General features: G+C 41.6%; 1 protein-coding gene across 3 annotated transcripts in view; it reads right to left on the bottom strand.

Annotated features, from left to right (window-relative positions):
• Window positions 1-15,013, bottom strand: part of Fmn1 (formin 1) — a 281,305-nt gene that overhangs the window by 229,733 nt on the left and 36,559 nt on the right. For 2 of the 3 annotated variants that reach the window (XM_051183776.1, XM_051183777.1), the window contains exon 3: window positions 10,707-10,824. In XM_051183776.1, the coding sequence (XP_051039733.1) occupies window positions 10,707-10,824 (118 nt within the window). Of the gene's footprint in view, window positions 1-10,706; window positions 10,825-12,292; window positions 14,369-15,013 lie in introns of those variants that run through there. The other variant, XM_051183775.1, reaches the window with a different exon arrangement.

A 15,013-nucleotide genomic window follows, 5' to 3' on the forward strand; every position in this document is an offset into this window, starting at 1 on the left:
AATATCATTGCACACCACACTATTTGTCCCTCAGGATGGCCCTGAACTTGGGTTCCTCTGGCTTTAGTCTCTGAAGTACCTGAGAGTATGTCCATGCTGCCAGGCCCAGCTTGCTTATTTATTTGTGTATTTATTTCTATGTTTGTATATTTATTTGCTTATTTATTTGTATGTTTATTTCTATATAACATTATTATTTGCTCTTCCTCAGCTTTATTCCACTTGTCCAGACTATCTTTTCCCAAATTGACTTGTGAGGCTTGTTCTCATTTTTCTGTGAAGGACTGATGTCACTCAAATACATGCCACACATTCTTCTATCAGAGCATTTAGGATGTTGGATTATGCTGTTTAGATACATTTTTTTCCACTCTCCATTCTCCAACCTACCAACACTATACCTTGGCCAAAAATAAAACTAAAAACTAAAAATGAAATCATGAGCTGCTTCAGAGTAAGACTTTTGCTGTATCTTTATATTCCAAGCACCTATCATAATTATCTATGCATAGTAAATACTCAGTAAATATTTGCTAAATGAATGGATATATTATTAAAAACATCTGCAAATGTATAATAATAATCCATAAAGTAGATACTTACAATGTGTTAGTGTCACTAAATAAGAGATACAATCTCAGACTCTGATATCCCTGCCATTTGCAAGTTCTAGAATTACATCATAAGATAGAATGTGTTCTCACAAAGTGAAGGAAATTCCCCTAGGAGTCACCCTAGCCATGCCATGAAGCTCAACACACAATGGCAGCTCTTTATCTAAATTCACCTCTACTTAATCTTGAATACTGGTAAACTGAAGAAGTACTAATGGTATGAAAAAAACTGAGCACAGAAGACAGATTTTAAAATGATTCATTTCTATTTTAACAAATTTGGTATTCTTCCTAGACCATTGTACTCTCTATTACTTAATATACAGAAAATATTCTAACATTTTCCTTTATCCTGAAGTCACAAGGATATTTTTGGTGATGAGTTTTCATTATTTAAGATGCCAGATTTTCAGAGGAGGGGTATATACAATGCACCTTATCAATGCATTTATCATACATGTTCATCTTCACATGTAGGAAATATCATAATTAAGTCCTTGTTGTAAGTAATATGTATATGCTAATTGTATTGGTTACTTTTCTGCTGCTGTGGTAAAATACGACTCTAGAAGCAACTAGAGGTTTGTTTTACCTTACAATTCCAAAAATACAGAGTTTATAATGATGCAAAAGGTGTAGCAACAGCAGGAAGGCGAAACAGGGAGAGCACATCTCATCCCCACAAAGGAAGGAGAGATAGAGATAAAAATAGGAAACCAGAAATGGGGTGGGGCTCTAGACACTGAAAGCCCACCCCCAGTGACATACTTCTGATGGGAGATGTCATTCTGTAAATATGTTTCTCTTATTGGTTAATGAATAAAGCACTGTTGGCAAATAGGAAGGCAAGATAGGCGGGACTAGGAGACAAGGAGATTCGGGGAGATGTAATGAGATGATTCAAGATGTAGAGACTCGAGAGAGGAAAAGGTCTGGGTCCTTTCTCTGGTAAGATAAGACCATGTGGAAACACTTAGATTAATAGAAATGGGTTAATATTTAAGACAGAGCTAGCCAATAAGAAATGCTAGTAATAAACCAACAGCTTTATAGCTAATACAGCATTATTAGCTGTTATTTGGGGCTGATGAAGCTGTGGGACCAGGCTGGCAGGAAAAACTGCTCGTAACATACTTCCTCCAGGAAGACTTTACTTCCTAAGGGCTCTATTATCTCTTCAGACAGAGTCATTGACTAGACACCAGGTGTTCAAACACGTGAGCCTATGGGAGTACATTTCTTATTTAAATTAACACAATAGTAAAAATGAGGGAATGTTCAAATAAATAACCACAAAATCATCAAATAAAATGCATCATTACATCACAATTACATGTGACTTAAGTCTCAAGAGAGTAGAAATTCTTCATCAACAAATCAAAATGTCATCCAGTTGATGGTGGCACAGGTCATTGATCCCAGAACTTGGGAGGCAGAGGCAGGGAGATCTCTGTGAGTTTGAAGCCAGCCTGGTCTATAGAATGAATTTCAGGACAGCCAGGGCTACAAAGAGAAACTGCGTCTCAGAAAAAAAAAAAAAAAAAAAAAAAAGTGAACCACCAATTACATTGAAGAATATAACAAGTCATCAAGTCATTTTAATAAGTATTTCCCTAGTGCAGGAAATTCAAACAGCACTTAGAAGTCTGGGTTTGCAATAAAATTAAATAAATTCTCCAGCCCGATATAATCATGAACTGGACAACATTGAAAGGAAACCTTTGAAATCAAGAATGACATCAAGATGACCACTATTCACTGTTTCAGCTTTATTTTTCAAGTTCCAGAGAGCAGGGAGGACTGGGGGTGGGGGGGGACAACTGTGACTTATTCTCTAATGTTATCAATCCAATTAAAAAATAGAGGACTAGAAGAGACATTTCCCATTTCCTCTAACAATGATATGCATATGTCCAGTAGACCCTCAAAAAATGTTCAGCATCATATCATTGGAGAATACAATCCAGAGCACTGGAGAGACCACTTCAGAGTCATTAGAATGGCTACTACAAAAAATAATCATGCTTGCAGGATGGAAAACATAAGTTCATGGAGTATTGATTGCAATAAAAAATTATATAGCTGTTATTTTTTTAAGCATGGAAGCCAAGTGTGGTGACACACTCCTTCAATTTCAGCACTTGGCAAGCAAAGACATACAAATTTCTGAGGCAGAGCCACCCTAGGTGATCTATAGAAAAGAGTTCTGGGCCATCCAGGATATACATTAAGATCCTGCCTCAAGCTGGGTGGTAGTGATGCACGCCTTTGCAGAAGCAGGCGGATCTCTAAGAGTTTGAGACCAGACTGATCTACAAAGGCTAGTTCCAGGACAGGCTTCAAAGCCACGGAGAAACCCTGTCTCAGAGAGAGAGAGAGAGAGAGAGAGAGAGAGAGAGAAAGGATCCTGTCTCAAAAGAAAACAGAAAAGACCAGAAATTCCCCCACATTCCCCCAAAAGAGTAGTTTGTAGTTTGTCAATATGACTTCTGGACACTGATACAGGGAGAGAAAGAGAGGGAGGGAGAGAGACACATGCACACTAAAGGATTGAAAGCAGACTCAAAGTGGGGTTTTGTACAATCAAATAGATGCATTGCTGAACTAAACAGGAGATAGGAGCAACACACACAGTTAGATCTACTGAATGATTCCAAAGGACAGTGTCTTAGATTTGAAGGAAGGGACCTCATAAGGCTGTCTTCAGAAGCTTGAGCTGCCTCTCCAGCTAATCAGGATGTACTTCATGTGCTTTTGTAAGCTTCTACAGTTTTCTTTTTGCAGCCTTTATACACTTAAATGTATTCCTGGATGTCTAGTCAGTTGTGTGTTTGCTTCTTTTGTACTACCAGGACTTGACTTTAGGGTGGTGTGCATACTGGGTAAGTACTATGTCATTGCATGTACACCCCTACTCACAGGGGGCAGAAGGTGTTGAAATCTCTGGAACTAGAGTTCCAGACAATTGTAAGACACTGTTTAAGTGCTGGAATCCAAACCCAAACAGGTCTTCTGCAAGAGCAGTAAGTGCTTTTGAATATCTGTCTAGCCCCTATCTTTTTACTTTGAAAGTGTCTCATTACATAGCTCAGGCTCACCTTGAACATAATCTGCAATTAAGAATGGCCTTGAACTTGGAATTCCTCTCCTGTAGTCTCTAGAGTAATTGGGATTATATGCTTGAAATACCAAGCCCAGTTTATTTATTATTTATACTTCTGTACATGTATGTATACATGTGTGTGAGTACATGCAAGTGCTAGTGTAGACAACACTGAATGTCATCCTCCAGAAGATCACCCACCTCATTTGAGTCAGGATCTCTCACTGGCCCAGAGACATCAGTTAGGTCAAACTAGCTGTCCAATGAGCCCCAAGGATCTTCGTGTCACTACCTCCCGGCACTGGGATTACAACATTTGGCATTTTTAGGTGGGTTGTGGCGACTGAACTTAAGTAATTTATGTTTCTGGTTACAGGTACTTTACTAACTGAACTATCTTCCGAACCAATTTTAGCGTTTGTCATGGTAAACAACTTTCAGTATATAGGACAGTATCATGGACATTGTTACATCTTTTTCATCTCTCATTGAACCTCAAGCTTGCTAATTCTGCTAGAACTGCTGGCCAGTGAGTCTTCAGGATCTGCCTATCTATGCCTCCCCAGCACCAGGGAGGCCTTTGTACGTGCGTGCTGGAGTTTGGGGCCATGTCACCAGTCCTGAAAAACTCACTGTAAAGTTTATATACAGAAATCTGTGTGTATAAGAATCAAGAGGATAAAGCAAATTGAGGTGACTGACACAGTATCTGAGTAAATATAGCAATACCTACAACAAATAAAAATAAATAGTCTAGAAAGAGAACAAAATGTGGAATGAAATTTGTGTACACAGTGTGAACTGGCACTTTTGTAAGAATGTTGTATTTATTAGATGGAGCTGGGCAGGTGGGTATCAGATTGAGAAAAACAAAATTTATAATAGTGGTTTTCTAATATATTACTTTGAAAATAAAATCTTTTTTTTTTTTTTTTTTTTTTTTTTGCATCCCATTGGGGAAAGCTTTCTTAAAAGCATAGACCGCAACAACAACAAAAATCCTAGAAATGCTTGCTTGCCTATAAAACTCTGTAACAAAAGATAACATGAAGTAAAGACACAGCAACTTGGAAGCTAAGGCTGCAATACATACAGCACAGGGGACCTGACTGTGACCATCAGTACCCACTGATGGAAGAAAGAGCCAACACTTCAAGTTATCCTCTGACCACCATGTGTGGTGTTGTGCAACCCCTGGAATAGTAGGCAAATAACTGAACAAATGTATAAACAAGCAAAAGTCTACATTTTAAATATTCTTTGAACATGGCATATGGGCCCACACTTGGAGAATCCTTTGCGATCGTCAAGCTTTAGCAGCAGCTTACTTTGGGGAAGTTATTTTCCTTCCACAGTTCCAAGCATCACAGCAAGTAGAAGCTTAGCACTTCCACTTCACCTCAACCCTCCCAGTCTGCCCGCCTGCCTGCACGAACTCACAATATGCAAGGCTGTCCTGGTTTCTAGTCTGTACGGCTACCAATTTGTGTGCTATCAAGATCACTTCATGCCGGTGAAGGCAGAGTGACACAAATGGTGGGAACACAAGGGCAAATCCATCACCTAGCAGTTAAAGAGGATTCAGGACAATCCTAGACACACGGCTTTAAAGCACTATCCACCCATGGCTGACGTACTCTGTTAGCCAGCCATGAATGGGGAAATTAAAATTCTAGCTTCGGTGAGTCAATAAAATATTCCAAGATATTTTTAGCTCTTCCCGGCTGATGAAGCAAGGATGTCTGTCTGACTCATCAGGAAGGGCTCCCTCACTTCATAAAGATACAAAGGCAAATGAGAAATAAACCAGAGTGTAGGCAGATACGCAGTCAGGTGAGGGTTGGGCCTATCCACAACTCTCTCAATCCAGAACATTTCCAAGCTGCTCTACGATTCAGGCAGTATAAGTTCCAGCAGACACACCTATGCTGACAGCGTGCTCATGAGAGACCTTCAATACCCTGTGCTGAGTTCTCTTTTCTACAAAAGCCATGACCATGCTTATACCCAGAGGACAGTATTTATGGCATTCCCAAGCCTAGCTCGGAAGTATTACCAGTAGAGAACAAGATTTTCTAGATACACAGAGGAAGAACACCCAAATGTCCACATTTCGTATCAGAAGATGTGAGTGCCTTTGTCCCTCTCCCATGAGTATTAAGAGACTGACAATTCAGTAAGTGTTTGTGTTACAAGTACTTTACTAACTTTTGGAAAGTTACTAACACGTTTTAAATTGCACAAGCTTTAACCTTATTTTCTCTTGGAATTTTTAGGAACACCATAATAAAATATTCAGAAATGTTAGCAATCACAGAACAGAGTAGAAGGGAGTAAGTGTCAAGAACAGAGGTTCCTCATCTGAATCTGGGGGCATACACCCAGAGCTGGGCATCAGACACACCATACAATGCTGACTGCAACATGGTTTTCAGTAGCTTTTGGCTTATCACTACATTTTTTTAAATTAATTTTTTGAATTATTTATTTTTATATCATGTGTATGAATGCTTTGTCTTTATGTATGTCTGTGAAATGTGTGCCTGTGGTGCCCTCAGAGGCCAAAAGCGGGTGTTAGATCCTCTAGAATTGAAGTTACATATTGTTCGGTATCTTGTGTGAACCAAGATTCAAGTCCTGGTCCTCTGAAAGAGCAGTTTAAAGCTTTACCAGATGAGCCATCTCTCAAGCCCCATCACTGTGTTTTAAAGGAGTCTTCAAACATTTAGAATCACTAACCAAAGACTCAGAGAAGGCACCTCTGTATTCATTGAGTCATTGACCCAAACTGGGACAAACTCTGGACTTGGGAAGAAAGCCCACAAAAGGCACGAAGCTTAAGTTATTAGACTCTTATAAAACTTGAAAACCCTAAGCATTTTCATTCCCATCACACATTAACTTAAAAGGCAATGCAATCCCAAGAAAAAATTCCCCAAAAGGACCCCTCTGAGAAGCTTCGGAAGAATAGATATATCAGAAAAACAAAATTATTTTTGAAATAAGCAGGAGAACTGGAGATGTGTCTTGAGAGGTGTGTTGTGGTAACACAGAGAAGATGCCAACGAGAGAGGTAAACACAGCCAAGAGAAGTCCAAAGCAACCATGAACTTAGTTCAGAGAGAGAACAGTTATTCTAAAACCCTGCTGAGAAGTCAATTCACAATTCCTGAAAAAACGTGATCTTAGATCTCTATCTCAGATTGTGCTCCAAATTAAATTCTGCTATAAAATAGATGGGGAGAAAGGGAGCAGGAAAAAAAAAATCACTTAAGGAACAGCAGGCAGTGTATGCGTGCAGAGCATGATTAACTTGCCTCTTGAGACTGGCTGTCACCTTTCTTTACGACCTGTCTGTTAAGCGGCTCCAGATAACCTGGCTTTTCTTTGAATTTGGTCAGTGGGAAAGAAGACAAAGCAACCCACTTAAAAACAATGTAAGACTATCCACAGCTTGTATCAATTGCAAAGGGTAGCATTGGGAGAAAGAATGGCAATTCCAAGAGGAATAAGGAGTTTGTTGCACAGACCATCCTAGCCCAAGCCAAGAAAAGTGGGGGTAAAAAGCTCTGTTCACTCACAGTGACTGCGAGACATTCAGAACACAAGACAGGACCACACTGACAATAGCAACATAGGAAAACACAGCACAAGCCATGGTGGGGGAGGGTTGGGAGGAACATAACACTTCGGGCACAGTATGAACTAACACTGAGTTCCCAACTCAACCCCTCTGTAGAGGTCAACTCCAGTCCCTGTGGAAGCCAACTAAGTGACAGCTCTCAACTGGCACATCTCAAAGGCTCCAAGGGGTCAGAGGCTGGAAGTAACAATTCTTGTAATATGGGAACAGGACAACCTGAGGCCAGTACATGCTCCCCTAGAATCCAAAAGGTTCACTGCCAACAGAAGTGACTGCAGTGTCCGGAGCTACAGAAGATGCTGACAGCTAAGCAATGGCAGAAGGGTAGTAGGCACGAGCAACCACTACGAAGTACCATTATAAACCAAGAAAACTATAGAAACCACCACTTAAGACAACAGGTTCTTCTATAGTAGCTCCTTTCCTTTTTTATCCTGAACAAAAATTAATTTATAAGATTAAGCAATTTCTTAAGCCTCCCAAAAGAATACTGATTAGGAAACATCAATGTTTCCTGAGTACACCCCAGGATGGAGTACAGGGAACCCGTGATGGAAAAGCTAGGCTTTACATGGACTGACCACCTGTCTCAACAGTACAGGATTCCAACAGTACATGTGAGAGAGAAATACTGATGGCTTACTCTCTTGTTTCTTTACATTAGTGAGTAATAAATTCTGGCAAGAAAAAAGTACACTTGCTGGGCGGTGGTGGTGCACACCTTTAATCCCAGCACTTGGGAGGCAGAGGCAGGCAGATCTCTGTGAGTTCAAGGCCAGCCTGGTCTACAGAGCTAGTTCCAGGAAAACCTCCACAGAGAAACCCCTGTCTCAAAAAAAAAAAAAAAAAAAAAAAAAAAAAAAAAAAAAAGAAAGAAAGAAAGAAAGAAAGAAAGAAAGAAAAGAAAAACAGAAACAAAGAAACAAAGACCTCTATCTCAAGCTCCCTAGAGACTGTTTCCCCCAGGGGTAGGGAGGCCAATGGGGACTTTACAAAATATGTTCAATACACACCAAATTCTGCCAAGATTTCAGTTTACTCAACAACAGAGCTTAAGATAAACGTGTGTGTGTGTGTGTGTGTGTGTGTGTGTGTGTGTGTGTGTATGAACTTCTCAAAATTACCAATGAGGTACAAAATGTGTGAGTTATCTTGTTCTTCCCTAGAAACCACATCTCCTAAAATACATCAGTACTAGAAGGTTCCCAGGCAGCCAAGTACCAGACAAGGAAAAAGAGTCATGCCAAAGTGCTATCACAGAAGGGGCTTCCTGGAGTGCACAGCCAGCCTGCTGTAGTGTTCCTCTACCTAAAGAACTATCATCATTACTTCTTTCTTCTGGCCAGGCCACTGAGTGTCTTAATGGCTCTGACAACACTAGTCAGAAAGACCAGGAAAAATGGCCAAGGTTAACTGGGATGCATGCTCCAAGGAACCTCCAGAAGTGGAAGACAAAAGAACACAATAAAGCAAAGACTAAGGAGCAATTCAAAAGCAGACTAGACTGGACTCAAGAAGCACTTATGACATTTACTTCCTTCCCTGCGCAGCAAATGCTCATCATGGCAAGGAAGGTTGCCATGATACCCTAATTAGATCAAGACTAAAATCTCCAACTTAGGGATTTGGACTCATCGTATTCTTTGTTTTGTTAGTTAAGGCAAATTTCAGATCATTCAATCACTCACTCTGGACCATGATAGGCAAATAACTTGGTGGGTAGGTCAATACCATGATCATAGATAGCACTACAAGGGGGGCATGTGCTGGAAAACTGAAATGACTGTACGTATTTTTGCTAAGGATAAAGTATTTTTCATCCCATAGGAAAAGCAGTGCAGAAAAATAACATGCTATGAAGTAGTTACTGTCCCAAAAGAACCATAAGTTTGTGACTGGGTATGTGGAGGTTATAGACCAAGTCCAGACTCCCTTGCCAATGTGTGTATTCTCAACTACTAATACTTCACATCACAAAAAAAGAATAAAGCCTACTGAACCAACTAAACTTCGAGTCACTTACAAAAATATTTTTTTATAATTATGTAGACCTAACTTAATATGCATGCTTACCAACAGCCAAGGAAAAAAAGCCACATATAAAAGAGAAAAAAGGAAGGGCTTTCCTTCACCTTCTGAAGATTCACTGCAATGAACTGCTAACATGTGGGTAAAACGGGAACAGACACAAATGAGAGGCACATGGAGGAAGTCATGTGATTTAGCAATGACAAGTCCCCTGTCCCACAAGGAAGGTGGAAAATGGAAAATGCAAAGTCCTTGGGCTCACATAACAGACAAAAGATTGTAAATGATTCTTTTCCACAGAACATTCCCCTTGATTATTGATCAGGGCTGGAATAGAAAACAGTGGCGTATTTTTGCAACAGCCTGCCCAGGTGCTTCACAGCCTTCAGCTTTCCTTTCTCTTTCTACCACATGACTCTAGTTTAGTGACAACTCAGCAAAGAACAGAGATGGTTGCTTCCTCAGAAAGCCTCTTCTAGCACCTGCCAATTTCTAGGTAATCCTCTAATTTAAATAAAATAAAAGCAATGTCACCATGTTTTGGAGTGACAGTCCCTAGGTATGAGAGATAAGTCTCCAAATAGCAGAAAGAACGTTAAGAGGTTTCAATAAAAACCAACCTCCTTCCCCATCGCACACACAATTAAAATATATTCATGTCTAGTCTTCCATGATTTTTTTTTTTAATTTTCATGTGAACCTTTCACTTAAAGAGTAAAATATCCAGAGTCCTAATCCATTTAAATAGATTCAAGTTGAGTTCCTGGCAAGTTTTCCAGAGAGTTAGATTGCTTTAAAATTGGACATGCATTAAATGAAGCTTTGTCTCACAAAAGTGAGCGAGTAACTGATATGGCATCTGTATGTTCAGTCTGCACAAGGTTCCTTTATCTAGGACGCATTACTCAGAGACAAACAGAACATCAGATTACAGTCCTGGAGAAGCATACTTGCCTCTTCTACCAATGCTGCCAGCTCACACAAACATTATATGTGCATCAACCACTTGCTTCCAGAGGAATTTGTAATCTACCTGCTCCATTTCGCCTCCCAAAGGCTCTCTACTTGACACGTGTGCCCCCTCTCATTCATTGCACTGCAGTCACCTTTCATTCCTGAGAGGTTCACTTGCAGTAAATGTGCAAAGTGCTGTGCTTTAATACCAGGAGCAAAAACAGAAGAAGCCTTCTGCATTATAATGTATATTGAAACCAAACACCACCACCCTCTGGACTTGCACTAAGAGTTCTCTGGACTTGCACTAAAAGCCATTGCAGGAAGAGGTTCCTTCCTGGGTGCCAGCGTCCTTTCACATTACCTGCTTCAGTGTACTTCAGCCCCACTTTTTCTTCTGTGTCTTTTGTCTTTGGGGGTGGCCAGACAGCTTGGAGTCTGCCAGGAGTCCTGTCGTCCTGCTCTGTGGGGCTCTGGTCAGGCTGTGCAAAACAGGTAAAGAATAATTTAAGTGAAATGTGGCCAGAGCCCTTTGATTCTTGAAAACACATGTCCTAACACTAATCCTAATATCGATTTAATGGCCAGTGGCAGGTTGTTCACAGTACTTGTAATTGAGCCATCTTAGTACAGTGGGAACCTCTTTCCAGAAGGGTAAACGACCAGTTGGAATGAAAACTAAAGAAATCAAAACAGAATAAAAAAAAACCCAAAACCCCTCAAGGCTACCTAACATGCAACCCTTTACATATTATGTTTGTTATTCAGCTTTTGAAAGGGTGCAAGTAATTTTTAAACTACAGAAACAAAAATAAAGTGCATTAGCATCTGGCACATTTATAGTAATATTTACAAATGGATCCCAAACAACTCTGAACTACTTACAATAAAGACTAAGCTTGCATTTTCTTTGAATATCAGCAATAATTGAAGACATACTTCTCTAAGCATTCCACACTGGTTTTAATTCTTTCTATTACAAAATAAAGGACATCAACACCATGTTCAAGTTTTGTTTTGTTTTTTTGTGTTTTGTTTGTTTGTTTGTTTGCTTTTATAGCAGTTGAATTTTCAACTATAATGCTATGGTGTGTATAGACTTAACTACAACTTATGATAATTTTTCTAGAGACTTTACTTTTTCATAGCTTAATTAAACATACAAGCAGATATGATGATCCTATACTGACTTGATGTTTAGCAAGAAATTCTATCCATTGTTCCCATGAACTCTGAATGCCAAACACTCCCTGGTCATTATAAATTAACTTTCTTTGAGCAATTACATCTTTTATTAGCTAGACTCTCTTGTGTTCTGATTTCATGTCTTCTCTCCATAAGGATTAGGGCTAGGTTTCTCTTTTCACATATGGGGAGACAGGCTCAGAGATTATCATGGTCACCTTGCCATAAATGGCAGAGTTGGGATTAACAGCAAGTTCTTATTCTAAATTCAATACTCAGCCAGGAAACACAAACAACACTGAACATTTCAGTTATATCAGAAACACACATTTTGCTAAATGACACACTTTCAGAGGAGGGCCGTGTGTTCACGGCAGTATAATTGAATGGTGAGGAAATCCCTATAAATCTGGGCTATGCTTGCACTCACATGCCGTATCACTTCCCCATGCTGCTAATGTTTTATAAGCACAATGACCACTGTTGTTTAAACTTAGGGTGCACATTTTCCCTTCCTTCCCACACATCCTCACACACATAACAATTACATTTAAGAAAAACAGATGAAAGAGATGTACTTCTGTCCAACTCTGTATGTACTCTTTTGCAAGACCAATTTATATCATTATTACTATTTTTTTAACCAAAGAAAGTAAAATATTAACAATGACAGGCCACTAGGATTTTTTTAAACAGGAAACCTGGAAAGAAAGAAAATTACGGCATTATATTTTATGTCAAAATGTAGAACCCAATTCTACATACGCTTTTGGGATCAGAGGGGCTGTCTGCTGGCCTTGACTTGGACCTTTCGAACACAGCGCGCAGTGACTCCTTCTCATGCCTCATCTTTCGCTTGAGGGCTTCCAGCTCAGAGGTGTCAGCGGTGGTCCCTTTTTTAGGGGGACGGATGAATAAGGCCTTAAAGGCTTCCAGGGCGGTTTCTGGTGGCTTTGACTTCACCTGGCCACCCTGGACTTGGGCATCGCCAGAACTCTTCTGGCTCTCCTGGTCAGTACTATAGCCCATCTCGCAGGCTCCACGGAACTCGGGGTCGGCTTCCTTCAGTTCGGTTCTTGGCATGTCAATATTGAGTAGCTGAGATAGTTGCTCCAGGAGAGTGGGAGTGGCCTTCGGATCAGTAGCTCTACCCTGGCTCTTCAGTGTCTGCGGGCCTCCCTGCACCAGAGACTTATGAACAGGCTGGGTCAACTTGAGCAAAGCCAAGTCCCCGTCCTTGGGTTTGATTTCAGTAATGGTCTCCCCTGCCTCTGCTGTAGCTCCCTTCTTCAGCACACGGAGCCCACTGAAGAAAGCTGGAAGCTGGAACGACTTCTCTCCAGAAGCTTCTTTCTCTCTTTTAAAAACAGTGCTCTCAGTGGCACCAACAGTCTGGTCTGTTGCTGCAGGTGGGATTTGGGACCTTTCTTCTTCAGCCTGGCCCTGCCCGTGGCTGTGCTCTGCTGGGTGGCTACTATCTTGTTCAGGGTCCAGTTTGCCACTTGTCTCAGATAAAGTTCTCTGAGAATCACCACAGAGTTCTGCACCATCAGTTTCCCGGGTGTCATTATTTTCTCCCGAAACTCTCGGTCTTCCTTTGGGCTCTTGACATGGGTCAGATAAAACAACAGTGGTGGACACCCGGGTATCAAGGCCACTTCCTTCTGCCTCTTGGCCTCCGTCTTCAGAATCAGAATCACTGGTAGTGTGAACCAGGGTCCCATGGACCCAGATGACATCCTCACTATCCGCACTCACGGTGGCAGGTGAAAGCAGCTCATGACCAAGGGAAGAGGTGTCCGGTGTGGCTTTCCCCTGACTTCCCTCCGATCCTGTCTCCACCTTTGCTGACTTCCCATCATTTTCAATATCAGGGGGAACTGGAGCTGGAGCCTCTGCCTGTGGCTGATCTGAGCCTTCGCTGGGATCATCTCTCTCGGGAGCAGAATTCACCTCTAAACTGCGAAATGCCTTCAGCACAGCATCTTCCTCTTGAGGATCCAAGGAGTCCAATTTACTTGTAAATCCAAACAGGGATTTCATAGAGAATTTACTCAGGATGGACTGAGCCATCTCAAGTCCGGCTTCGGATTTGTCTGACTCCAGCACATCTCTGCTATTCAGAGTGTTACCAACCTCCTCCATGTCCCGGCAGTGCCCTTGACAGAAGTTCTGCCTTGTGTTACCTGCCCTGCTCGGCTCAGTTTATCCGCTCCATCTGCTCTTGACTTACAGGACAGGGAGCAGCTACGGGACCAGGGAGAGAGCCAGGCTTTCAGCAGCTCAGAAAACACACTTGGTCTCTTTTCAGGTCACAGAGCCCTCCCTTCCGGTTTGTTCGATGCCGGCGTGCCCAGGGCAACTTGTTAAGTCTGGGCAACTCTATGCCCCACAGCAGCTGAGGCCGCACACCTTACTACACATGGGCAGGCAGGCTGCTCTTCTGGACTTCCGTATTTACTCCCAGGACAAAAGGCTTTTTGTCGCAGCCAAAGTCAGCCTGTCCCGTAATCCCAGCCCTGGACTTCAGGAGGAGCCCCGCCCCGTGCCTACGATTCTCCTGGTAGCATTCAACTTCCTCATTGGTGAGCAAGTTGAGGTTCCTAAAAGTGCTGAACCGGCAAGCTGATCCTGACAGTCTTAAACCACCCCCTGGTGCAGCCCAAGAGATTCCAAAATGAATCAGCAGAAAACGACCCAAGGACTTTGTGAAGTGAGCCTTTTTTTTCCCATCCAGATCTTAATCAGAGGCCTGGGCCAGCCAGGCCCCAAACCCAGCATTTCGCCCACTTCAACAGCCTCCTGCAAACCCCTAATCAAAGACAGGAAGTAAAGAAAAGGATCCTCTCAAAGTGCCCAGAACTCTCGGAGCAGTTAATTTACTACCCTTGGAATGCCTTTTGTTTTTAAATGCTTTCCTTCAGCTAGCCGGCAGGTTTCATCTGGAATGCAGATTTTCTCTGACTGCTGGGAAGGAAAACCAACTAGACTGGTTTCAGATTACTGCTGTTTTTGCTCAGCCCTGCCTGGGTGTTCTGCAAACAGGTACTTAGCAAGCACACCCACCCACCACGCCCAGAGTCCACCTTCTGTAGGGCAGCAGAATAAACAGCCCAAGCTGTGTACCAATGATTACTGTCTGAGTCGTAGGCCAACTCAGGGCTCTTTCTGTGCAGGAGCAGTGACTCCCTCAGTGAGTTACAAATCCTGGTGGCAGAAGGGACTCCTTTCTGCTTTGGTGTTGCAACCAAATAAATGGACCTGGCATGGCACGATTTTGGCACACAATGTGCCTTCTTGGTTAAAGTCATTCATCAAAGATTCCCAAGGATCTATATTTCTCTAAAGGTCTAAAATATCTATCAGTTTGGTCCCCACTGCCCATTTTGTGCAAAAAAAAAAAAAAAAAAAAAAAAAAAAAAAGCAAAACCAAAGAATGCTGGATAAAACACCATTCCGATTATATGTGTCAGACCTAGAAATCTT

Source organism: Phodopus roborovskii, unplaced genomic scaffold (assembly GCF_943737965.1).
Source record: "Phodopus roborovskii unplaced genomic scaffold, PHOROB, whole genome shotgun sequence".
Classification (NCBI taxonomy): Eukaryota; Metazoa; Chordata; class Mammalia; order Rodentia; family Cricetidae; genus Phodopus; species Phodopus roborovskii.